Source organism: Typopeltis vanoorti, chromosome 12, assembly GCF_054136105.1.
Source record: "Typopeltis vanoorti isolate ZY-2024b chromosome 12, IOZ_Tvanoo_1.0, whole genome shotgun sequence".
Taxonomy (NCBI): domain Eukaryota; kingdom Metazoa; phylum Arthropoda; class Arachnida; order Uropygi; family Thelyphonidae; genus Typopeltis; species Typopeltis vanoorti.
This window is the reverse complement of record NC_143560.1, coordinates 58,189,442-58,217,244: the sequence shown is the minus strand read 5'-3', so window position 1 is coordinate 58,217,244 and position 27,803 is coordinate 58,189,442. Positions and strand designations below refer to the sequence as shown.

Here is a 27,803-nt window from a genome sequence, read left to right as displayed (position 1 = left end):
AGCCTGTTATTGTCCTTATTGCTGCATTTATTTGTGTGTTTATTTTCTTGATATGAGGACCGTTTAGTTATACTGGTGAACAATATTCTGCTGCAGAGTAGACTAGGCCCAACATGGAGCATCACAATGTAGTAGCAGAAGACCCCCATGTAGAACCACACAGTTTTGTATGATGTTATTGCAGGTTCTGATCTTTAAAGAGATATTCTCTAGATGTCTTTTGAAAGATAGTGTTCTATCCAAGGTAATAACACCCAGATATTTAGGGAAATCTTGGTGCTGCAGCATTGTGTTGTTAAAGCTGACATGGAGTTTCCTATTTGCCAATTTAGTGTTTAGGTGAAAAGAGCTAACCTCAGTCTTATAGAGGTTTGGTGTTAGCCTTCATTTATGAAAGACAGACAGATAATAAAGTGACAAGAGCAGTTGATGAGGGAAAGGCATATAATGCCATTTTTGGGGATTTTGCAAAGGCATTTGACAGGGTGCCACATAATAAGCTGCTATTTAAGTTGCAGCACATGGGTTTAAATGTTGGTTAGTCAAATGGATTCAGGATTGGCTGACTGATAGGTATCAGAGAGTTGCGTATGGTGGGGCAATATCAAGGAAGCAGAAAGTTACAAGTGGAGTTCCACAAGGCTCAGTACTGGGACCTGTATTGTTCAACCTTTATATCAATGATATTGTAAATGGATTGCAAGGGGACATTCAGTTGTTTACAGATGATGTGAAGCTGGGAAGGGTTATCTGTAATAGTGCAGATGTGGCAGCCCTGCAAGAGGATTTGAATAAACTAGACAATGGGCAAATGAATGGGGATGTGGGCAAGGTCTTGAGGTTTGGGATCCATCAATGGGAGGATGCATCCTCAATTGGAGGAGCTGTACTGGAGGAGGTAGGGGAGACAAGAGATCTGATGGGGGGATGATGATTGATAGAAAACTGAAATTCAGAGAGCATATTACAAAGGTGGTGAGGGTAACTCAGAGGATTGCTGCAATACTGAGATGGATGCTGACCTGCAGAGATAAAAGAGTTATCATTCCGTTGTATAAGACCCTGATCAGACCACACTTAGACTATTGTTCTCAGATTTGGTCCTTGGGATTTGAAGGGGATAAATTGACTGTGGAAAGGGTACAGAGGCAGATAACAAAGATGGTTTCAGGACTGTACAATATGAGTTATGAGGACCGACTGAGAGAATGTGTGGACTGCAGAGTTTGGTGGATAGAAGGAGAGGTGATATGATCGAGTCTTTTAAACCGTTGAGAGGCAGTTACAGGGTAGACATTGGAGAGTTCTTTCACTTGGTGGAACAGCGGGAAGGAGTGATGACAAGGAGCCATCCCTGGAAGTCATAACAAAAGGAAGCTGTGCGCAAGAGGGCGAGGAGTGGTTTCTTTGTGTGGGGGTAGTTGAACCTTGGAATGCATTGCCTGAGAAAGTGGTTGGAGTGGGAACGGTCAATGGGTTCAAGGAGTGGTATGATAGACTTTGTGCTTCCTAAAAACGACCTCCCTCGATGAGTCTTTTGACTCCATGGAGGCCTGGATAATAATAATAATATTGCAAAGGTGGTGAAGGTAACCCAGAAGACTGCTGCAATACTGAGAAGGATGCTGACCTGAAGAGATAAAAGAGTTATTATTTTGTTGTATAAGACGCTGATCAGACCACACTTGGACTATTGTTCTCAATTTGGTCCCCAGAATTTGAAGGGGATAAATTAACTATGGAATGGGTACAGAGGTAGATAAAAAAGATGGTTTCAGGATTGCGCAATGTTAGTTATGAGGATCAGCTGAGGGAATGTGGTCTGCAGAGTTCGTGGACAGAAGGAGAGGTGATATGATTGAGACTTTTAAACTGTTAAGAGGCAGTTACAGGCTGGACATTGGGGAGAGTTCTTTCACTTGGTGGAACAGTGGGAAGGAGCGATGACAACAAGCCATTCCTGGAAGTTATGAAAGGAAGCTGTGAGCAAGAGGGTGAGGAATGGTTTATTTGCGTGGAGGGTGGTTGAACCTTGGAATGCATTGCCTGAGAGAGTGGTTGGAGCGGGAGCGGTCAATGGGTTCAAGAAGTGGTATGATAGACTTTGTGTTTCCTAAAAACGACCTCCCTCGATAAGTCTTTTGACTCCATGGAGGCCTGAATAATAATAATTATTATTATTATTATGCGGCATGACCAATTAATCATGGTAGGAAGGAACTCTCCACTACAACCACCTTCCACCCTTCATCCTCCATCTTATTTTCATTAAATAATATTTTTGTCTATTAACTGTGCAGAATGAAAACAGATTCCAGAATGAAAAACCTTCACACCAGTATATGACTATCTTCAATTTAAAAAAAAAAAAAAAAACATAAAAAGATTCCTCTTTACATAATGGCAATCAAACATCTTTTCAAACTGAATGACGTAATGTCCTGTCATTCTTCCAACTACTCAATGAATCAATGAAATAACCTCATTTCTACAGAAAAAGTAGATCTTAGATCAACTAAATATTTTAAAAACCAATTAAATTAATAAAGATATTTTTAAATAAAATTACACTTACCAATAGGCCATTATCTCCTCTTAAACCTATTTCGCCATCATATCCACGAAAGCCAACATTTCCCTGTGTAATTTTTAAAAAAAAAGCCATTTTAAAATTCTAAGAAGAAAAAAATAATCTAATTAGCATTAAATATTATAAGAAAATTTAACCAATTTCAGTACTACTAATACTATTTTGTGAAACTTCAAACAGAAAGAATCACCCTCATGGCTTTAATCTCTCTCTCTCTCATTCATTTCTTCCATCTAAAAAACTGGCAATTTCGATCCCTTATTTTATAATTTGTCTATTATACTTTTTATTTTTTTTTTAATATAGCATCAAACAGCCATGAAAAGTTATCAAATTAAATTAGAGATTAGGCAATTTGGAAATCATATTCGAAAAACAAATTTTCCAAGCCACTTGAGATCTCTAATAACCAGAGTATTGAAGGTGGCAATGATGGCCTCACACTAGACAGTGAAATACACTCCCACCTAAAGATATACATGAGAAACATACATCACCATGCAAGATTCATATGCTATAAAAAGTAATAGTGAGTGAGAAAGTGAAAAGTGGCATTTATCAATTGGAGAATGGTAGGCACAAGGAATGCATTTACCAAGGTAGCAGTGAGAGTGTGGACTTGAAATGAGTTTATGGAATAGCATGGCATACTTTAGGTTGTCTAAAGCAGGCCTCTCACAAAGTTGCAACTCAAAGTAAATCATGAATAGTCATCATTAAATTCCTAATATGAATACTCTGGCACTCTGCACAGTACACTGTAATGGGACTACATAAATGAGCTCATGATTTTACTACCTTCCTATTAATAATTTTCCTCCAGATTAGTCTATCATTCCTCAGGAATAATACTGTTAGATTTCAGTTTTTAATACACTTCAAACTGCATCACAATTCACCTAGATATACGTAGGCTGTTCAATAAGTAATAAGACTATTTATACAGAAAACAGATTACCTTCAATCGTCATCATTTACATGGTCTTTTTCGAAGTAATAAGACTATTTATACAGAAAACAGATTACCTTCAATCGTCATCATTTACATGGTCTTTTTCGAAGTAACTACTGTGACACATGATGCATTTTTCCCAACGTTGCGTCCACTTCTTAAACACATGTGAGAGTCCGTTTTTTGAGAATTCTTTCAAAACCACCTCCACAGCTTTTACACATGCTTTGTTGCTTTCGAAATGGCGGCCTCTTAGTGGTTTCTTGAGCTCAGGAAACAGCCAGAAATCGCACGGTGCGAGATCAGGACTGTATGGAGGGTGTGGTAGGATATCTATGTTGTTCTTCTGCAAAACGTCCGCTACACAACCAGCAATATGTGGCCTTGCATTATCGTGGTGCAATAAGAAGCCATTCTTCAGCAATGGACGCTTCCTTTTGACATGCTGTACCATTGTCTGTAAAACATCTGCATAGTATGAGCCATTTACAGTATTCCCGAGTTCTACAGCGTGTTGGTAAACAATGCCTTCGTAGTCAAAAAACATTATGGTCATAACTTTACCAGCCAATTTTACAGTTTTTTTGCTTTCTGGGGGGGGTAGGCAAAGATGGATGCTTCTATTCACTGCTTTGTTGTTTCATTGTAGGGTCATAGTGATACAACCAAGCTTCATCTGCTGTAATGATGCATCTTAAGAAGTTGTCGCCTTCTTGTTCCAGTCTTTCTTTCCATTCTGTGCACACATCCACTTAATGCTGCATTTGCTTTGGTGTCAAGAGTTTAGGAATCCATCGGGCACAAACACGTTTCAGTCCCAAATGTTCAGCCATGATTAAGTGAACACTTCCCACAGAAATATTCAGGACAACATGCAGCTGGTGTACTGTAATTCTGTGATCCTCCTTGATGATAATCGCTGCTGTGTTGATCATTGTCTCTGTGATGGACATTGAAGGTCTTCCCTCACGTTCAAGATCTTCCACATTTTGCCTTCTTTCCTTAAAAGTTTTATGCCAGCGAAAAACACTTGCCCTCAACATTGCTTCCTCGTGGAAAGCTTCGCGTATCATGTTAAAAGTGTCCGATGCTGATTTTTGCAAACGCACACAAAATTTAATTGCATAACGCTATTCCAAGGACACTTCCATTTCAACGACTGGTCGTGGTTCGTAGGCGTGCCGAAACAAGCTTGCGTTTAGTCACGTGACACTCTGGCACATCAGCCCATATATGCCATCTATCAACCTCTTTTGTTAATATAGACAGCAACATTTCTTTATTCCACAGAAATTAATATTGTGATGAGTGGTTTTGCAACAGTAAAATTAGTCTTATTACTTATTGAACAGCCCTCGTAGATCTTCCTCCAGGTATTTTTCTTGTCAAACTGGCATCAAACACCTAATTTTCTAACCTATACTCTCTCTCTCATATTTAATCAAGTTTAAGGTGTATCACCTTAGATTAGCTATACTCACACATTCTTGAATACTTATGTCAAGTCCTTGCCGAATTCCTAATTTTTCGTATGATTCTGATACTCACATATTCTACTTGCTCCTCTATTTTTGTTTTCTTCTGAGGATTCTTATATCACAAGAATCTAATCTTTGATCTCCTGTTTAACTTCTAACCCAACTCTCATACACATAATGTTAAAATTGATTTGAACACTAAAATGGAAGTGTCTTATACGCTTCATTTTAGTGTTCTGGCTAATTTTTATATTCAGTAAAAAAGTTTTTCAGGTGGCTTCCCACCTTATCAGATTTGCTTATTCTGTTGTCTCCTTTCATATCATCTTCACTAAAAATTATGTTTACAGAACAGGAATCTAAAAACTGTAGTCACAAACAAGAAGGCTTGCCCTGCTGAAAAGAAAAAACATGCCTGTATCGAGACAAGTGAGGTTACTGAAATTGAATTAAAATTCAAAATCTCAAGATTAAATCAAGTTATTAGACAGACAATACCAGAATTAGAAAGGAAAAAAAATCAAGAGGCATTTGAAGAAACAAGAAAGGACAAGAAAGATAAACAGAAAAAAAAAACAGAGAGACAACAAAACAGAGAAATATGTAATATATTATTGAGTAATGATAATCAGGAAAGTAAAGCAGAATGCAAAAACAAGGATGTAAAGATGGAATGGTGATACAAAACATGAAAATGATGACTAGGCTTATAGCTTTGAGTTTACGGGGGGGGGGGGGGGGGGGGTGAATCAAAAATATAATGTATGCAACTGAAAAGCAGAAAAGAAATGGTAGATTTCTCAGGTAAAAACAATAATTTTACCTGATCCAAATGAAAGCATTCAATTGTTTATTGATGAACAAACCCAAGTGGGGAACAACAGTTAACAAAGATTATGTTATTATCCTCATATCTCGATGGAGTCAAAGACAGATATCCCGCTATCATACTATGTCTTAAATATGTTCACATCCTCTGCAGACACTACGCTCTCAGGAAAAGCATTCCGATCATTCACACACACACACACACACTATGCAAAAAACTTGTTTCTCCCTCCTTTGCACACACACACACACACATATATACAATTTCTAGAGATGACTTCTTGTTCTCTCCCCATCTCCCACCATTCTATGAAGAACTTATTCAATGTTAATCTCATTAGAACTCTTTTCTAACTTATATGTTTATCACATCACTCCCTCCATTCATTGGACTCATATGTGGAGACTCCATTCTTATAGGATTGGTTAATGCATAAGGTCTGTTTTCCAGGAGGGAGAATGAGAAAGACAATTTATGCTTTTGATATGAGGAGGAAATGAGCAAGAGTATCAGTGGCAGTTGTGGTAACAAATTAATTAAGTGGACATATGGAGAATGTAATGGCAGATATCAGAAGGTTATTGAGGAAGGAGAAAGATAACAGTATAGTGGGAAAGGTCGTCTTTGTTCCCAAGGTACAACAATGAGCTGAGACAGAAAGCCAGAATCATGAATGGTTTGCTGGCAGAGCTGTGTGAAGAGAAGGGAGTGCAGTTTGTGGATGTATTGCATGTATTTCAGAAAAGAATGGAATTAAACAGATGTGAAATATTGCATTTGAAAGACTTTGGAGTAAGTGAACTAGAGAAACTGTTGCTAGATGGAGGTGCAGTGTGTGAAGCAAGCAAGAGATCAGAAGTAAGAGATGAAGTGAAAGATCAAGAGAGAGAGGTACTGAAGAGACAGTGCTTGGCAATGGAAACAGTAGTAGTGTAAGGAATGAAGAGAGAATGGGAATGCAAAAGGAACAGAGAAATGGGGGTGGGGGGGACAGGGAGACACAGCATAAGGAGAATGGATGTCAGAAGTAGCAGTGAATGTATGTATGTATGGGAATAATATGTAGAATGGAACAGAGCAAAATGTCAATGAGGTAGTTGAGACCAGTGCTTTTTTGCGCAACAGTACGCAGTACCGGCACCTTTTTTCTTAAGTTTTTAAAAATTTGCAATTTATTGACAGCAAAACGTATTATAAATATTCCGGTAGATGGTACTGTGTTCACAAATTGAATTTTCAGGTTTGATTACTCATAAATTGGTACACTGCTTTCCTGTTTCATAGGTTGGTACGTAACCGGAAACAGGAAGTTGTGTTCACTTCCAATTGCTTCCAATATCAGTTTATCAGTTCTATATTCACTCTGCAACAGGCAGGTGTTCACTTGAGTTTTGAATTCATCTAAGTTAAATCAGTGCAATCATTGTTCAAAATGAGTAACATAAGTAGTTACTTTATGCCAATGAGTAAAAAAAAAGGAAGGCTGAAGAAGCAGAAATTGTTGAATATACTTGTGATCCTGTAAAACAGAAAACTAGCACCGAAAATGCACTTGGTGAAGAGAATCACGAAACCAAGACCATGTGGTCAAAAGGAAGCAGATTCCGATAATGATTGGCCTGAATGTTAGATGCTTTTGCAGAAAAATGACTTCTGTGAGAGAAACGAGTGGCTGTATGTCCAGAATAAAATGTTGGGCTGTATAGTGTGTCTTGATGTCGGAAGTCGTGCCGTCGATAAACACATGAGAATGAAAATTTCAGCAGAGTGAGCAAATGGTAAATTCAGTCATTTTGGAAAAGCTCACAAACAACAGTTAATATCATTACGAAAAAAGATTTACGATCATAAAGGGAGTGCAGCGCACAAAGCGGGCCAAAAAATAAAATCTGAAGAAAAAAAATAAACATTAGAGAAAGTTTTCCTAAATATTTTGTCTCATAATAAAGACGACAGGAAAAGTGTTTTGAACCGCTTACAAAGTTGCGAGGAGAAATCAATCATTTAACAACTTTGAAGACAAAATAAATTTACAGGAACTTAATGGCCTAGACATGGGATATATTCTTCATTATGCAAATGCTTCCATTAACATTGTGAGCCACATCGCAAATGAAATGAGAAAAACATTAATAGACAATATAATGGACTCCAAGAACAAAATATCGTTACTTATTGATGAATCGACAACCATGAATAACACAACAACCTCGATTATTATTGTTCGTATAGTTCTTCCTGAAATTTCGACTCCTGTGAGTCTTTTCCTAGATTTGATCGAATTATCAGATGTAACTGCTAGAGAGATTCTAAACTCTTTAGTTAATCATCTTGAGTGTTTAGGATTATCTGAAGATTGCTTAAAGGAGTATTTATTGTCTGTGACTTGTGACAGTGCAGCCGTGTTGTTTGGTATGCTTGATGGTGTAAGGAGGCAAATGCAAGAGAAGTTTCCTAGTATAATTTTCTGGCATTGTGCTAGCCATCACCTTGAATTGTCTGTTAGTGACACAGTGAACAATGTGGCAGGAGTGAATCACTTTAAGAGTATGCACAAACTTTATGTGACTTATCAAGCTTCACCTAAGAATGCTAGGGAACTACAGGAATGTGCAGCGACTCTAGAATGTCAACTTCTTAATTTCAAGCACTCGCTGGGTTGCATCTAGCTGTCACACTGTTTCTGCAGTGTGGCAAGACTTTGAAGCCCTCGTCCATCACTTTCTGGAGGCAAAAGAAGCCAGCAGAAGAAGCAAAACAGATCACTTTCTTTATGAGGCCATTTTAAGAAAAATAACGTCATGCGAGTTTGTTCTTGATTTGGGCCTTATATGTAATGCTCTCCAAGAACTTAGTAAACTAAGTCTAGATTTACAAGAGAGAAATATTGACTTGTACAAAGCAGACAGAAAGATAAAGAATACAGTTCAACTTTTTGAAGAAAGGAAAGAATTGAAAATCCTGCTCGTACTACAGTATTTTTCTTCAAAGTCAGAAGAACATTAAGTTCAAAGGGATTGAGCTTCACAAAAATGAAAGACACAGTCCTACAATAAGTTCATCTGCTTTCTATAAAAGTCTGAAAGAAGCTGTTGGAAAGTGTCTGCTTGAAGGAGATGATGTTCATTATCCTGAAGATTTTAGATTACAAGTATTGGCCAGAAAATCCTGGGAAGCCTCTGACATTTGGTCAAACCAAAATTAAAAAGTAAGCATGCAAATTTCGCTTAAATGAAAGAGAAGCAGTTCATGGTTTCCGTAAATATCTTCAAGAAAATAAAGTCCCGGACATACTACTTCTACTAAAGCACACTTTGGGCACAATTGCAACATCTTCCAGTGAATGTGAAAGGGGTTTTCTCATGGATGAATCTTATAGTAACCTTATCTAGTTCATCTCTGCTTGTATGGACAACTTCTGCACTGATGTTCATCAGGATAGTAGGACCTCCTCTCACTCATTTCAACTCTAGAAAATATGTGGACTCATGGCTGCTCCGAGGTCATCATTCTGTAGTTGATACCAAAAGCAAGAAGCAATCTAGAGACGAAGAGGGTACATTGGAGGATATGTAATAACATCGTCATGGTGCGTACTGGCACCTTTTTTCCAGAAAAAAAAGCACGGATTGAGACTGAGTAGATATATGTGGTAAGTGGTGATAAAGGTGATTAGGCAGGTGTGGTGGAGAAATCACAACCAAATGGCTTGGATAAGATTGGTTATAGACCTAAAAATTAACTACTGTGTTTGCTTACAAATGCCAGAAGAATAAGAAATAAGGGAGATGAAAAAGTTTCACTGATTGAGTTTATTTGCCTCAAAATCATTGAGTGAAGATGATATTCTAGCAGGAATAGAAATGGAAGGATAGAGTTACTTAAATATAAAGAGCTAATAAGCTTCATTTTGGCAATATAAACATTATTTAAATTCGGTTTTAAAACAATGTGGGATTTAATATCCCCTTAATTTAATAATGTTTATATCGCCGAAATGAAGCTTATTAGCTCTTTATATTTAAGTAACTTAATGGTTGCACCTGTTTGGAAACTCGTATAACAGAGTATAAGTTCTTTTCGCTATACACTTTGGTATTAATTTGGTCTAGCTACTCACTGATGAAGCCTCAAAAAAGGTTGAAACCGGTCTGGGTAGTGACCTCCCTCCATAACGTAATAACAGCATACATTTCCTAGGAAATGTGTTTTTACATTATGGAAAATACCTAAGAATAGCGATCAGAACTTTACCGACTTTGCTGCGAGTTCTCCGGTATTGTACCAAGTACTAGGGTCACTTGCATTAGCTCACGCTAGTGGTCGCCGATACTTTATAGTTTACTATATTCGGCATGAAACTCTCTGATTTCAATCTTTGAGTTTCTTATTCGGTTTTAAAACAATGTGGGATTTAATATCCCCTTAATTTAAATAATGGAAGGATAGAATATTTTCATGAGAATAGAAAGGACAAGAATGGTAGGAGGAGACTTCGTCTCCTCCTACCATTCTTGTCCTGTTGATGATAGCAGGGGAATTATGTCCACATAAGGTAGGCATGAAAGAGATAAATAGTGGCAATGGTTTTGAGGCAATATGGTGTGAGGTACAGGTTGACAGGAAGAGATTAGAGGTTGCTATAGCCCAGTAAATGTGGAGGGAGCAACTTGGGTTTGAACAAATGAAGGGTCATGGAATGGAATGGAAATGAAAGTCAATGGAGATCATGGAAGTGGAAGACATCGTAGAATCAAAAAAGTATGTACCAAATTTTTCCACCTCTTTTATTCTACCTTAATTGCCTTCTATACTCACCAATAATGCCCTAAATATATATACCCCTCTTGAGTATTGATAGCCAATGTATTTAAATAAGGGACACTCCTAAACAAAAACAGGCTAAATAGCTGTAATTATAATAAATGAAGGGTAATTATACTTATAGCAGTATAGATTGGAATGAAGAGATGGAATAAGAGAAATTAATTTCTCAGTTCTTGAGAGACAACTATCTCAGGCAGAATTGAGAGTTTAGGATCTGATCATTTCATCAGAGGATGAAATTGTGAATAGGGTTTTGCAATTTCCTAGAGCTGGTGAGATTTGATTTTTTAGTATGCAAAGATATCAAAGGTCATACTGTGCCAGGATACAGGTCACAGCAGTGCATATAGTAACTGAGTAGTAGGACAAACACAAACATCCATTACCTCAGCAGAACTCGAACCCACAGCCTCTTGGCTAGAAAGCGAATATGATGACCGCTCGGTCAACCACAGTTAGAGTGATTATGAAGGGATGCTGCTTGGGAACTGACAAAGAAATACATAACAGCATCAATGATGAATGTATTCCAAAGGTCAAAAGGCTGAATAAGGTAGGTGTAAAATGGATGAATGAGGGAAATAAGCATTACATCTGTTTAATTCCATTCTTCCCTGAAATACATCCACAGTTAATAAGGAATTAAATCTGGAAGAAGGGACCTCAGAGCAGCACAAGATAAATAATGGTAATAATCAGTTTCACATTCACTGTAAATAATGGTAATAATGCTCTCTGGAGTTACAGGGTCCTCCTCTCGGGGGTAGATCCCTAGCTGGATCTACCTCCTCTCCTACTACTTTGAGGAAGATCCACTTACTTTAATCTTTCCTATGAGGCCTTATTAGCCAACGCTTCTTATTTTATGACCCCTATGCTATTAGAGTACTCGAGGGCCATGGGGTCTTTTCATTTCTGGCCTTACAACTATGCCCTCTCTATAAACCTTACTGTAATTCTTCCCCCCTTCAATATACCCTATTAATCCTATGGGTTTAAATTCGGAAGAAGGCTAGTTCAGAAGCCTTAAGGTAGCAGCCCTACCACTGAACTATTCCATCATCAGGCTAGTCCCCTGACATGGAGAACATAATTCTACTAGTAAGCTGACAGAAAAAGATAATCAGATTGAATCTATAGGAAACGACCCTGGAATGGAAAAGGTAAAACAAAAATGGAAATGACAAAATATAATACACATAGCAAACTGGAATGTAAGAGGAATAGCATAGAAAGAAATAGAATTAGGCCAATTATTAAATGAAAGAAATTTTAAAATAGCAGTAATAACTGAAACAAAAAAGAAATTAAAAGGAACCACGAGAACTAAAAATTTTAATGTGATATACAGTGGAGTTGACAGAGACCATAGAGCACAAGCAGGAGTCATGATTTGGATTCATAACTCCCTTTCAAAACAGTTAAAACATTATAAATTATTTAATGAAAGAATAATAGAAGCTAGAATAAAAATAGATAGAGGCTATTTAACAATAATTGGGTTGTATGCCCCAGAAGAAGGAAGGAAGAGAACAGGATAATATTGATTTTTATAATCAGCTACAAAACATATATAATAAAATAAATAAAAATAATTGCATAATTTTAGCAGGAGACTTAAATGCAAGAATTGGAAACACGAAAATTAATAATAATATAGGAATACATGGAGAACATACTCTAAACAGGAATGGTAAAAAATTGATTGACTTTGTCGTTTATAATAACTTAAAAATAATGAATTCCTTCTATAAACATAAAGGCATACATAAATATACTTGGGCAGCAAGAGGATGGAAATCAGTATTAGATTACTTCATATTAAATGAAAAGACATCAATATTTTCACTAGATGTTATAGTTCACAGAGGATATGAAATAAGCAGTGACCACTTCCTTATTAAAATAAAATTAAGATAACCACCTATTGAGATTGAGAGCAGTTGTTGATGGGGGGGAGAGACTGACTGTAAGTGAGCAAGAGGTGTTTGGGGAGTTGAGTAAACTAGACGTAAATAAGGCTATGGGACTTGATAATATATCACCACGTATTCTGAGGGAAAGTGCCAGAGAGTTGACACCTGCCTTGACATATTTTTTTAATATGAGTCTTGCAGTTGAGCAAGTTCCTAAGGAGTAGAAGGAGGCAAAGATTGTGCCACTTCATAAAGGAGGTGATCGAACTCAAGCATCAAACTATAGGAATATCTGTGTATCAGGTGTTGTGGTTAAGTTGTTGGAGAAGCTTGTGAGAACTAGGATCCAGAGTTGGGTAGACAACAATGGTATTATCTTTGATGGACAACATGGATTTGCTAAAGCGAGGTTATGTTTTAGTAATCTACTTACTTGTTACAATAAAGTGACTGCTTCCTTGGACAGAGGAGAAGGATACACAGTAATATACTTGGATTTCGCAAAAGCTTTTGATAGAGTACCTCATGATAAGTTGACAGTCAAACTAGAGCAGACGGGGTTGGATATTAGATTAGTGCATTGGATTGGAGACTGGCTATCTGATAGGTATCAACAAGTTGTGTATGGGGGTGCAATATCCAGGAAAAGTAAAGTCACTGGTGGAGTGCCTCAGGGGTCTGTCTTAGTGCCATTACTGTTTAACTTGTATATTAATGATATTTGCGAAGATTTGGATGGAGATATTCAGTTGTTTGCAAATGATGCAAAATTGGGACAAACCATAAAGAGTAGTGATGTTGTGGCCTTGCAAGAAGACTTGAATAAATTGAGTGATTGGGCATGGAAATGGGGATGTGAGTTCAATGTTGCAAAATGTAAGGTTTTAAAATTTGAAAAACAAAGATGGGATGCAGAATTTATGCTTGGTGAGAATATATTGTTGGAGGTAGAGGAAATAAGAGATCTGTGGTGATAGTGGATAAGGAACTAAAATTTAGGGGACACATTGTCAAAATTGTGAAGACAATACAAAGGCTTCTGGGAATGATGCAGAGGACTCTGACTTGTAGAAGTAGGGAGATTCTTAATCCATTGTATAAGGCTTTGATTAGGCCACACATGGACCATTGTGCCCAAATTTGGTCACTGGATTTTCAGAAGGATGAAAAGATGTTGGAAAGGGTCCAAAGGCGACTGAGTAGTTTCTGACCTCTGGAATGTTGAGTATGAGGAAAGATTGAGAAGATGTAATTTGCAGAGTCTGGTGGACAGGAGAAAGAGGGGAGATATGATAGAGACCTACAAGTTGGTAAGGGGTTGTTATAGGATCAATGATGGAGAAGTTCTGCAGAGAATAGTGGGAGATCAGGGGAGAACCAGAGGTCATCCCTGGAAACTGTATAAAGAGGGTGTGAGTAGGGGAGTGAGAGGCAGGTTTTTTTTCATGCAGAGTTATGAGTGATTGGAATGCCTTGCCTGAAAGTGTGGTGTCTGCAAGGAGTTTGAGTGTGTTTAAGGCTCGGTATGATGAGATGCGTGTGTGATAAAAGCACCTCCCAGATGAGTCTTTGACTCCATGAGGTCTTGGGGTAATAATAATAATAAACCCTTGTGACTTTTTTCTATATGTGGAAAGTAGAAACAAGAATGATTATGGTAAGATGTTAACATATGGAAGTGAGAGATTAGTGATTGCTGCATAGGACATAGTTGAAGTATTCAGCGAGCATTTCATCAGGGTTTTCCCTATGTGAAATGCTCGCTGAATACTTCCTTACTGTGAAATCAGAAGCTCAAGTGTAGAGAATAAAATGAGAGAAGACTTAATGGTGAGAAAGCAAGAGGTGTATAGGAGGTAAATAAGTTAGATGTCAATAAGGCAATAAGACTTGATCACATATTATTATTATCATTACATGGCATCTCCAAGGAGTGGAACGACTCATCTAGGGAGAGCACCTACTCTACAACTCTCCATTTCCACCACTCAAATCCACCAACTACAGCAAACTGCATCATCTACACCAACAACATCTACTGCCCACCACCACCACCACCACCACTAGAGTGTTTTGGGCAGTAGATGTCACTCAGCCAACCAGGCTGGCATGGTTATATCTTAAGAGAATGTTCCAGTGAGTTAACATCAGCACTTTTTTAACAAGAGCCTTGCAACAGCAAAAGTCCCAAAAGAGGAAGGAAGACAAAATTGCTCCACTTCACAAAGGTTTTGAGGCAACAAATTACAGGCTGATCTGTATATCTTTGATGCAGAAGATGTAGTTAAGGTATTGGGGAGGCTAGTGTGAGATAGGATACAAAAGTGAGTTGATAATAGTGGTATTTTTTGTGCTTGTCAGCATGGGTTTGGTAAAGGGAGGTTGTGTTTTAACAACTTATGTACTATAACAAAGTGACAAACATATTGGATAAGGGAGATATATACATACAGTGGTATACTTGGATTTTGCAAGGGCTTTTGATGGATTAGTGACCAACTTGAGGTGCAACAAACTGAAACAAATGGGACTAGATAACAGACTAGTGAGTTGGATAGGTGACTGGCTATCAGATAGGTATCAGCAAGTTGTGTGTGAGGGCAGTATCTCAAAAGAGGAAAGTCACTAGTGTTGTGCCACAGGGCCTCTTTTGGAACCACTGTTATTTAATTTGTATATTAATGATACTGAGATAGGCTTAACTGTTTGCAGATGATGCAAAACTGGAGAGTGATGTGGAATCAAGCAATGTTGAGGCCTAACAGGAGGGCTTGAATTCATTGTTTAAGTGGGCAACAGTATGGAACTGTCAATTCAATGTTGCAAATTGTAAGGCTCTGAAATTTGGTTAGGCAACAATGGTATGCAAATCCTCAACTTCCTTTAGGAGGAATTGAGGATAAGCAACCTTGGAATTGTGTTTTAATTGCAGTTGCAATGTGTCCTCTGAACAAGGTTCAGAGCACACATTGCAACTGCAATTCTCTTATCTTCTCAACTTCCTTCTAAATTACCTCATCAAGTGTATGCTTAGCATTCAATTGTTGCCTACCAAATTTCAGAGCTTTACACTTTGCAACATTCAATTGACAGTTCCATACTGTTACAAACTCAAACAGTCTATTCAAGTCCTTTTCAAGACATCGCATAAGATTTTGGCAATGATGCAGAAGTCCTTAACTTGCAGAAATAGAGAGGTTATGGTTCTACTGTATAAGACCTGTATCAGGTCTCGTATAGATTATTATGCACATATTTGGTCACTTGGTTTTCGTGGTGATGAGGGATATATCGGAAACAGTCCAGAAAAGACTGACTAAACATTGTAACTGCTCTTTGAAATGTGGGAAATGCAGTTTGCAGTGTGAATAGGAGGAAGAGAGTGCATATAACTGAGATATTTAAGTTGGTAAAGAATCAGTAAATGGTTAATGGAAGAACTTTTTCGTAAAATTGGGGAAGGGGATAGGATAGAACAAGGGGACATACCTAGAAGCTGTATAAAGAGGGTATGAGTAGGGGCATTAGGAACAGGTTCTTTGCATGGAGAGTGGTTGCTGAGTGGAATGTGTTGCCTGACATTGTAGTGAAAGTAGATACACTGAACATATTTAAGGCATGGGCTTTGAGTGTAACGGTGTTTGCCTTTTCTCAGGGACTCACATTGGTGAGTACAGGCATGGCAAACCCGAGATACCCAAGCTAGACCTGATTATACTTTATCATATCTGGAGACTGGTCTTCTACTCCTTCCCCCAGTGCTATTAGAGCAATTCAAGGGCAAGGAGACGACTCTTTCCTCTCAAACTGTAGTTTCCACTATCTATTAAAAAAGGCAAGCCCAGTTGTCTTAAAGTGGCAGCCTAATCATTAGGATACTTATCGTCATGCTAGTCACTTGACATAGGGAAACACATATTACTTTCAAGTCTCAACAAAATCCAAGCCGCACAGAAAACATGGGAAACAACCGCAAACTGGAAAAGGTTAAGAAACTTTGAAAAAAGAAAAACGTGGTGAAATATGCTACATGGAACATTAGAAGCATAGCACATAAAGAAGAATTAGATGAAGTTTTAAATGACGAAAATATAGAAATTGCAGTTCTTACAGAAACAAAAAAGAAACTCAAAGAAACAAAAGAAACAGCTAACTACAATATCATATATAGTGGATTGGACAAACAAATACATGCAAAAGCTTGTGTAATGATTTGGATCCATAAATCAATTAAAGCAAAAATAACTCATTATACATACTGGAATGAAAGAATATTAGAAATTCGATTAAAATTAAATAAAGAATTAATATGAAAATTAATTAAATGAAATAATGATTACTTTTACAAAGAGTTACAAGGAATATATGAAAAATTAAATAAAACAGACCATATAATTATAGCTGGAGATCTTAATGCCAGAATAAGAATGAAAAAAATTAACAATAATATACAAAAATTTGGAGAACCAACAGTAAACAAAAATGGAAAGTGACTCATTGATTATACAATATATAATAATTTAAAAATAATGAATACATTTTACAAACAAAAAAAATATATATAAATATACATGGTGTGCAAGAGGACAAAAATCAATAATGGACTACTTTATAACAAATGAAAAAGCAGCAAACCTCTTCTTAGATGTTAAAGTTCGAAGAGGGCTAGAAATTGACACAGATCACCATTTAGTACAAGCAAAACTAAGATTTCCACCAAACTGGCTAAAAAAAATTAAAAAATAAACAAACTAGAGAAACAAAATCTAATTACAAAGTAAGACTACTAAATGATTCAAGTATAAGAAATTTATACCAACAGAGGTTTAATAACTACTTAGAAAAAATACAAGAAAATGAAGATATTGAAAAAGAATGGAATAATATAAAAGAAATTATCACATCAGCAGCATATGAAAGTCTAGGAACACACAAAAAATATCATAAAAATAAAAAATTACATATATGGGACAATGAAATAAGGTTAAGTAACAAAAAACAAGATGAAATTGAATATACAAAAAGACAAGCAATAGCCAAAAGAGAAACCAGAAAGAAACACACAGAAAGATGGGAAAAATTTGTATCATATCTAGAAAATGACATATACAAAATAAGATCCAGCACATATAAAATACTAAAACACATGAATGCAGATAGAAAAGAAACTGCAAATATAAATTGTGAAATAGATGTAAAAGAATTCTTGGATTACTTTACAGATCTTTGGACAGATAATACTGGCATCAAAAATAATTACACCCGAAACTTACAAAATACCTTAAATGATATGATAACAACGAAAGAATTAAAGAACAACCTAAATAAAATAAAAAATTGCAAATCAGCAGTAGAAGATGGGATAAACTCTGAACTGTATAAATTTTCTGAAAAAAAATTTCAGAAAAGATTGCTAAAATTTTTAAATAAAATATATACAAATACCAATAGAATGGAATACAAGCATAGTAATACCTATATTTAAAAAAGGGGATAAAACTAAACCTGCTAACTACAGAGGTATTAGTTTATTGAATACATGCTACAAAATATATAGCAGAATACTTAATGAAAAACTAAAAATATACAGTGAAAAAATATTATTAGAATGTCAAAATGGATTTAGAAAAGGAAGCTCTACAATGGATGCAGCTTTCTGTTTAAAACTACTTATAGAAAAAAGAAGAGAATTTAATTTGGAAACTCATCTTTTGTTTATAGATTATGTAAAAAGCATTTGACAAAGTAAACAGATATATACTGTTCGATATATTACAAAGAATAAATAACCTAACATTTTACTACATGCAATATTGAATATATATATATACAACGATAATGAAATAAAAATAAATGAAAAGTTGTCTGAAAAACAATCTATAAATCAAGGAGTAAGACAGGGATGCCCTCTGTCTCCAACACTTTTCAATATTTACATTAATGAAATATTAATACAGTGGAACACACCTTAAACAATCAAGGTATAGTAATTTCCAAGAATAACAGAATAAATACACTATTATTTACAGATGATGAGGTAATAATATCAGATAAGGAAGACAATTTACAAAGAGCAATATATAATTTAAACATTATAGTAGAACAGTTTGGAATGGAAATTTCCATAGATAAAACTAAAACAATGGCATTTTGTGGACAAACTCCAGTTAGAAGCAAAATAGTTATTAATAATAAAATAATAGAACAGGTAAATACTTTCAGTTATCTTGGATGTGAAATATCATATGAAGGAGAAAAAGACATAAAATTAAAAACTTCAAAATTTTTATAGATTATGGGCCTGATAAATAGAACACTCAACCCAAATATAGTACAAAAAGAAACACGCTTGAAAATATACAGTACTTTAGCAGTGCCCACATTATTATATGGCAGTGAAATTTGGGCAATGAATAAAGAAGATAAACAAAGAATAAAAACAAGTGAAATGAGATTTATGAGAAGAACTTCAAAATACACATTATTAGATCAAAAAAGTAACAAAGACATTTTAAAAGAATTAAAAACAAATACTAAACAAATACTAAAATATAAGCCAATTGGAAAGAGAAGGCAAGGTAGACCTCAAAAAAGAATGTTGGATGGATAATGAGACCAGAACAGACCATATGTCTATACCCATAATTAGTGTTATGATGATGGTGAGTGTTTACCATCTACGATGAGTCTTGATTTCATGAAGGCCTTGTATTAATAATAATAATAGCATCTTATCAACTCTTCTTCATACTAATATTCCAGAGAACATAATGCAGGTCAAACAAACTTAGTCAGTTTCCTCTAAACCCTTTTCAATATCTATTCATCATTTAGACCAGGCGACCAAATCTGTGCACAGTAGTCCACAGTCCACATGTGGCCTAATCAAAGCCTTATACAATGGAACCAGAATCTCCTTACTTCTATATGTTAGTGTCTTCTCAATCACTGCAAGAATTTATTGTGCTGCCTTCACAGTTTTAGCAATGTGTCCTATAAATTTTACATCCCTATTCATGATCATCCCCAGATACTTTATTTCCTCCAATTTCTCCAATATATCCCCACCATATGTATACTGTGCATCCTATCTTTGTTTTTCTGAATTTTAAATTCTTATACTATAATGTTTTGGTGTTAGTTGTCTAAAGAGAGCTTTGTTCACTGGATATATTGAAGTGCAAAAATCAGGAAAACTTAAACAAGTAGGGTGAATGGCAGTGAATGTGTGTGAAGGCACCTATGAGGTAAGTGAAAGTGAGAATGACTAACAAATGCAGAATCGTCTTTCAAGCCAAAATATTGAATAGAATAGTCAATTCAGGAAGTAAAGATGGGTGGGGGCTCTAAAGGGATGCTGCAGTTTCTATATAACAATGGCAGAAGTATCAGGAACAAGAGGGAGGAGTTTTTTTTTTTTTTTGGAATGGTTAGTACAACCTCACCAAAAGTTATAGGCATTTGTGAGATTCAGGAAACAGCAGATGATCTAGTTACAGGGATAGAATGTGAAGGGATAATATTAATTATAGAGATGAATTGCATCCAAAACAAATAGGAGACAGGCACAGGTGGGCTGTTCATCTGAAGCAGTCTGGTGTGAGATCAAGGCCAATAAGACAAAATATATGGCTTGTTGCTGCTATGAGCCAGGAAGTTCCAGGTATGATTTGATCTGGAAGACATGCATCAGAAAATTAGTACAATGAGTGCAAGTTGAGTGATTATTATGGGGAAATAAAACCATGGAAATAGAGATTGCAAGGAGGAGAGAGATCACATGGCAAGGAAAGGAAATTTATACACCTACTAAGAGATAATTACTTGAGGCAGCATGTGACGGAGGGGACCTTGAAGTACATTGGACGTAATCATAAGATCAGAAGAGCTATCCATAACTAAAGTAGCCACACTCCCTCAGATTGGGGAAAGTGGCCATGCAGTCTTGACTTAAGAGAATGTAAAAAATTAAATTAGGAATATTCTGTTAAGGAGTATATGTGGAATTACAAGGCAGATGATTATGACAAGGTTAGGAAGAATGACGAAGCTGTGCAGCAAGGAAAGGAGGTTAGTAGTGAATGGGAGACAGTTAAGTGGCATCCAGAGGAAGCAATATTAAATTGTATACCTAAGGTACGGAAGGTTATTCAAGTAGGAGTTAGATGGATGAGTAATATCAATAAGATTGAGCTTCAGAAAAAGAAAATACTGTGGAGGGTATATTATTATTATTAATATCCAGGCCTCCATGGAGTCAAAAGACTCATCGTGGGAGGACGTTTTTAGGAAGCACAAAGTCTATCATACCACTCCTTGAATCCATTGACCATTCACACTTCAACCATGCTCTCAGGCAATGCATATTGTCTGACCAGCAAACTCACGAACAGTACAAGGATCATGCAAGAAGGATGACCAGTATGGTAAAGAAGGCAAAATCTGATTACAAGAAAAAACTAGCTGAATAGGCCAAGGGAAATCCTGAAGTAAGAGGAAAGTGGCAAGCAAGAGGAAAGATGACTATGGAAGAATAATCTTAATAAGTGCTGCTGGGCATGAAATGACAGAAGCAAATAAAATAGTTGAGTTACTGAGTGACCACTCTGCGAGGGTATATCATACAAGTAAGCTTAATGCTATGACATATTTGACAGAGACTTGGGATAACATGAATGCAGCTGATGGATTAGATGAGATATCAGCTTTCATTATGAGAGAATGAGCAAGGAAACTGGCAATACCTATAACTGGGCTCTTTAAGTCTCAGCTCTGCTAGAGTTCCAAGGGAGTGGAGAGTGCAACAATTCCCTTGCATAAGGGAGGTTCCAAGACTGCAGCAGCAAATTATACACCAGTCAGTACCTCAGGAATGGAAGTGGTGACAAAAGCTCGAAAAATTGGCAAAAAGAGAATTCAGGAATGGGTTTATAGGAATACAAAAGTTACTAATTTACTAACTTTTTATAATAGAGTGACAACTGAGTTGGATAAAGGACATGACTAATTTCTTTAACAGAACAGGATAATTCTGTTAGATTTTTAAAAAGCATTTAACCGAATACCATATGGAACTCTGTTATGCAAGTTAGAACAAATTGGGATGGATATGACACTGGTTATATAGATAAGAGGGTGGCTGCTAGACAAATGTCAAAAAGTGGTACACAGAGGAGCAGAACCCAGCCAAAAGCAGGTGCCTTCTGGTGTACTGCAAGTTCAGTGCTAGGACCACTAAATGATAAAGGAAATAAAGTGAAAGCAAATTATTATTATTACTACCCCAGATCCCATGGAGTCAAAGACTCATCTAGGAGGTTCTTTTATCATACACACACCTCATCATACCATGCTTTAAACACACTCAAATTCTCTGCAGACACCACACTCTCAGGCAAGGCATTCCAATCATTCACAACTCTGCATGCTAAAAACCTGCTTCTCACTCCCCTGCTTGCACCCTCCTTATACAGTTTCCAGAGATGACCTCTGGTTCTCCCCTGATCTCCCAATGGTTTCTGTAAACCCTCTCCAATATGATCCTATAACAACCCCTTACTAACTTGTAGGTCTCTATAATACCTCCCCTCTTCTACTATTCACCAGACTCTGTAATTTGCATCTTCTCAATCTTTCCTCATATTCAACATTCCAAAGGTTAGAAGCTACCTTAATCAGTTGCCTCCGGAACCTTTTCAACATCTCTTCATACTTCTGAAAATCAGGAGACCAAATCTGGACACAGTAGTCCAATGTATGGTCTAATCAAAGAGTTATACAATGGATTAAGAATCTCCCTACTTCTATAAGTCAGAGTCCTCTGCATTATTCCCAGAAGCCTTTGTATTGTCTTCACAATTTTGGCAATGTGTCCCCTAAATTTCAGATACTTAACCATTATTATTATTTTTATTAAACAAGACCTCATGGAGTCAAAGACTCATCTAGGAGATCCTTTTATCTCACACATATCTCATCATACCGGGTCTTAAACACATTCAAACTCCTTGCAGACACCACACTCTCAGGCAAGGCATTCCAATCATTCACAACTCTCCACGGAAAAAACCTGCCTCTCACTCCCCTACTCACACCCTCTTTATACGGTTTCCAGGGATGACCTCTGGTTCTCCCCTGATCTCCCACTATTCTCTGCAGAACTTCTCCATCATTGATCCTATAACAACCCCTTACCAACTTGTAGGTCTCTATCATATCTCCCCTGCTCCTTCTCTCCACTAGACTCTGCAAATTACATCTTTTCAATCTTTCCTCATACTCGACATTCCAGAGGTCAGAAACTACCTTAGTCAGTCGCCTTTGGACCCTTTCCAACATCTCTTCATCCTTCTGAAAACCAGGTGACCAAATCTGGGCACAACAGTCCATGTGTGGCCTAATCAAAGCTTTTTTAAATGGAACAAGAATCTCCCTACTTCTACACGTCAGTGTCCTCCTCATCATTCCCAGAAGTCTTTGTGTTGTCTTCACAATTTTGGCGATGTGTCCCCTAAATTTTAGATCCTTATCCACTATCACTCCCAGATCTCTTATTTCCTCTACTTCCAATAATATATTCTCACCAAGCATAAATTCTGCATCCCATCTTTGTTTTTCAAATTTTAAAACCTTACATTTTGCAACATTGAACTCACATCCCCATTTGCTTGCCCAATCACTCAATTTATTCAAGTCTTCTTGCAAGGCCACAATCTTCACTACTCTTTATGGTTCGTCCCAACTTTGCATCATCTGCAAACAACTGAATATCACCATCCAAATCTTCGCAAATATCATTAATATACAAGTTAAACAGTAATGGCCCTAAAACAGATCCCTGAGGCACTCCACTAGTGACTTTCCTTTTCCTGGGTATTGCACCCCCATACACAACTTGTTGATACCTATCAGATAGCCAGCCTCCAATCCAATGCACTAATCTAATATCCAACCCCATCTGCCCTAGTTTGACTGTCAAGTTATCATGAGCTACTCTATCAAAAGCTTTTGCGAAATCCAAGTATATTACTGTGTATCCTTCTCCTCTGTCGAAGGAAGCAGTCACTTTATTGTAATAAGTAAGTAGATTACTAAAACACGACCTCCCTTCAGCAAATCCATGCTGTCCATCAAAGATTATACCATTGTTGTAAACCCAACTCTGGATCCTAGTTCTCACAAGCTTCTCCAACAACTTAACCACAACACCTGACAGACAGATAGGCCTATAGTTTGATGCTTGAGTTCGATCACCTCCTTTATGAAGTGGCACAATCTTGCCCTCCTTCCACTCTTTAGGGACTTGACCAAGTGCAAGACTCGTATTAAAAAAATATGTCAAGACAGGTGTCAACTCTCTGGCACATTCCTTCAGAATACGCTGTGATATATTATCAAGTCCCACAGCCCTATTTTATATCTAGTTTACTCAACTCCCCAAACACCTCTTGCTCACTTACAGTCGGTCTCTCCTCCCCATCATCAACTGCTCTTAATCTCTCCATGAAGTCACGTTCACAAGATTGAAAGATCTTTATGAACTGCTCATTAAGTATCTCCACCACACATTCTGCAACAGCTGTCTTTATACCATTTCCTCCAATCAATGTCATCCTTCCATAATCATTCTTTCTTTTGCTGGCTACATATCGAAAGAATTCCCTAGGATTCTTTTTAGCTTCATTAGCTAACTGCTGTTCATACCTCTCTTTAGCTACTCTGACCAACCAAGTCACCCTCCTTGCCTGGTCTTTGTAGACCTCATGAAATTGGTTACTTCCACTTCTCTTATGCTGCCTCAACAATGCCCTTTTTCTCTGTATTGCATGCTTAATCTCTTTATTCATCCATCTCACACCGACCTTATTTAACCTTCTCACCCATAGTATACATTTAGACATTGCATCCACTAAATATTTTTTGAAAATCCCCCAAGCTGCATTGATCTCTTTTCCAGCTAACTCCTCATTCCATACTACACCTGCAAGCTGTCTTCTGAGCTCTTCATAATCACCCCCCCCCCTGTAGTTCCGCATATATCCTTTTTTCACAGTGGTCCTTGCACTGCTGGCAACCACCCAAGTAATCACCTCATGGTCACTTTCACCATTTGGTGGATGATTTGATACCTCATTGATTATTACATCCTCCGATGAGATGACCAAATCCAAGACCCTTAATCCTCTTGTGCCCTCTGTTACATACTGTCTGAGGTAGTTATCCCTCAAAAACTCAAGAAACTCATTTTCTTTACTTCCAGTTGCTATCTCTTCGTTCCAGTCTATATTGCCATAATTAAAATCACCCATAATGATCACCCTTTTCTTATTTGCTTGGCTTATTTGACTATATATTTCACTATCACCACCATCCATATTACCAGGTCTATAACAACATCCCACCAAGTATTTGATTCTATTCACCTCTATCTCACACCATACTGCCTCAAAACCACTGGCCCCATTTCCCTCTTGCATCTCTACCTTGTATGGACATAACTCTTTCTCTATCATCAATAGCACTCCTGCTCCCTTTTTACCCCTTCTATCCTCACAAAACACATCATACCTTTCCATCTCTATTCCTGTCAGGATGTCATCCTCATCTAACCATGTCTCACTTATTCCGACAATCTCTGGGTGCACAGACGCAATTAGTGCAACCATTTCATCCGTCTTGTTTCTTATACTTCTAGCATTGGTATACAAACAAAACAACTCATTTCTGGATCTACAACTAGTTCCACTGATACCACTCACTGTGATCTCTCCATGCTGGACTGGGGCCATTTCCCTTTCTGCTTCTTCATTTTAGAACCCTTTGCAATTCCATCTGTTTCCTTTTGATTCCTGATCATCCCATTACTTTCCTGCCTACACATGCTCTCACCTCCTCTTGGAGCATCCACCTTTCTTACGCTGTGTATCCCTGTCCACCCTGAGCCTCCCCATTTCCCTGCTCCTCTTGCACACCCATTTTCTCATTTTCTATACTCATACCACTCACTTCCCCATTCATTTCCACTTCTTCAATCTCTCCTGTCTTACTCTCCTGCTCTTCCACATCACTCCCCTCTCGATCTGATTCATTCTCTCTATTCACTTCTCCACTTTCCAGCAGCAGTCTCTCCAAGCGACTCACACCATAACCACTCAAATGCAGTCCATCGCTCCCATACAGCTCACTTCGTCCCTGAAACTCATTCCACACATTAACAAACTGTACTCCCATCTCCTCACACATTTCAGCCAGAATATCATTCATAATCCTTGCTCTCCGCCTCATTTCACCACAATCATACCTAGGCAACACACTGACCACCCTTCCTGTCACACTATTCTCCTTTATCTTTCCAAGCAGTCTCCTGACATTCATTTTGACATGCTCTTTGTTCTCTCTCAAATCATTTGTACCAATTAATACAATTAACTCTTTTGCTCGTTCCTGCCTCATATTCAATGCCTCAATCACTCTACTCATTTTACTGCCTGGAAAACATACCTTGTGCATTTTATCCTCTAGCACACCTTTAATAATGGAGTCGCCATACAATGCCACTCGCTCATCTTTTGTTAACTCTTTCATGCCATCATGATTTATTTTAATAGTTTTGACCTGAATTCTCTTAATTTCATTCCGCATCCATTTCATTTCTTGCTTCATCCAATCCAATTCACCTTCCAAACCTCGCGACACATTCACTCTATCATTAAATCTTTCTAACTTTCTAACTCTCGACCCACTCTTGTCACTTTCCCTCTCATTCATCCTTCTTTGTTTCCGTACTTTCAGTCCAACATACGTGCAACTTTCACTATCATTCTTCTCACTTTCACTCTCACATATCTTTCTTTGTTTCCGTACTTTTGGACTAACATGCATCCAACTTTCGCTATCATTCTTCTCACTTTTACTGCTATTCATCTTTCTTTGGTTCAGTACTTCCATTCCAACATGCGTCCAACTTTCGCCATCATTCATTCTTTCGATTTTTTTTACTTGCGATTTCTGCATCACGCCATTTCTACTTTCATTCATTTTCTCAATTTCGTTTCGTTCCGCCTCACTTTTGTCTCTTTTAACATCCGTTATGGTTGTCAAATCGCTCTTTTTCTTTTTTCCTGATTTTTTTAACATTTTTTTGCCTGTCTTTTTCACCATCCTTCTCTTTCAAACGTGCACTCGCGACACAATCGGTACTAGCACTTTCTGTCATCAACTTCATATTAGCATTTATCAATTCCTCGTTCAGGTCACATTTCGCACACACCCTTCTTCCATCCGCACTAAACATCCACAAATCATTTATGTAATCGAAGGAATACATAACAGACCTCACACTTAACGAACCGACTGAAATCCAAATTAAAATCATGGAATGACAATGCCGCCGCCATTTTTTTTTTTTTTCTCTGCTCATCCCAATTTTGCATTATCACTCCCAAGATCTCTTATTTCCTACATCTACGAACTATATATCCTCACCAAGCATAAGTTCTGCATTCCATTTTTGTTTCCAAAATTTTAAAACCTTACATTTTGCAACATTGAACTCACATCCCCATTCCCAATCACTCAATTTATTCAAGTCTATGTTAAGCCACAAAATCTTCTCTACTCTTCATGGTTCATCCCAATTTTGCATCATCTGCAAAGAACTGAATATCTTCATCCAAATCTTCATTATATCACAATATCATCAAGATTCAACATTGACAATATCGTGAATATACAAGTTAAACAGTAATGGCCCTAAAACAGACCCCTCAGGCACACCACTAGTGACTCTCCTTTTCATCGATATCACTCCCCCATACACAACTTGTTGATACCTATAAGATAGCCAGTCTCCAATCCAATGCACTAATCTAATATCCAACCCCATCCACTCCAGTTTGACTATCAACTTATCACGTGTAATCTATTAAAAGCCTTAGTGAAATCTAAGTATATTAGTGTGTACCATTCTCCTCTGTCCAAAGAAGAAGTCACCTTATTGTAATAAGTAAGTAGATTACTAAAACATTACAGAGATTACTCAACCCAACTCTGGATCCTAGTTCTCACAAGCTTCTCCAACAACTTAACCACAACACCTGACACAGATAGACCAATAGTTTGATGCCTGAGTTCTATCACCTCTCTTATAAAGACGTACAGTCTTTCTCTCCTGCCACTCCAGAGGAACTTGATCCAGTGCAAGACTCGTATT

The 27,803-nt window shown here is 37.2% G+C and overlaps 1 protein-coding gene across 1 annotated transcript in view; it reads right to left on the bottom strand.

Moving 5' to 3' along the window:
* LOC150100817 (uncharacterized) overlaps positions 1-27,803 on the bottom strand; it is a 975,156-nt gene that overhangs the window by 743,056 nt on the left and 204,297 nt on the right. The window contains exon 8 of the mRNA XM_090401910.1: positions 2,576-2,638. Coding sequence (XP_090258036.1) covers positions 2,576-2,638 — 63 coding nt within the window. The remainder of the gene's footprint in view (positions 1-2,575; positions 2,639-27,803) is intronic.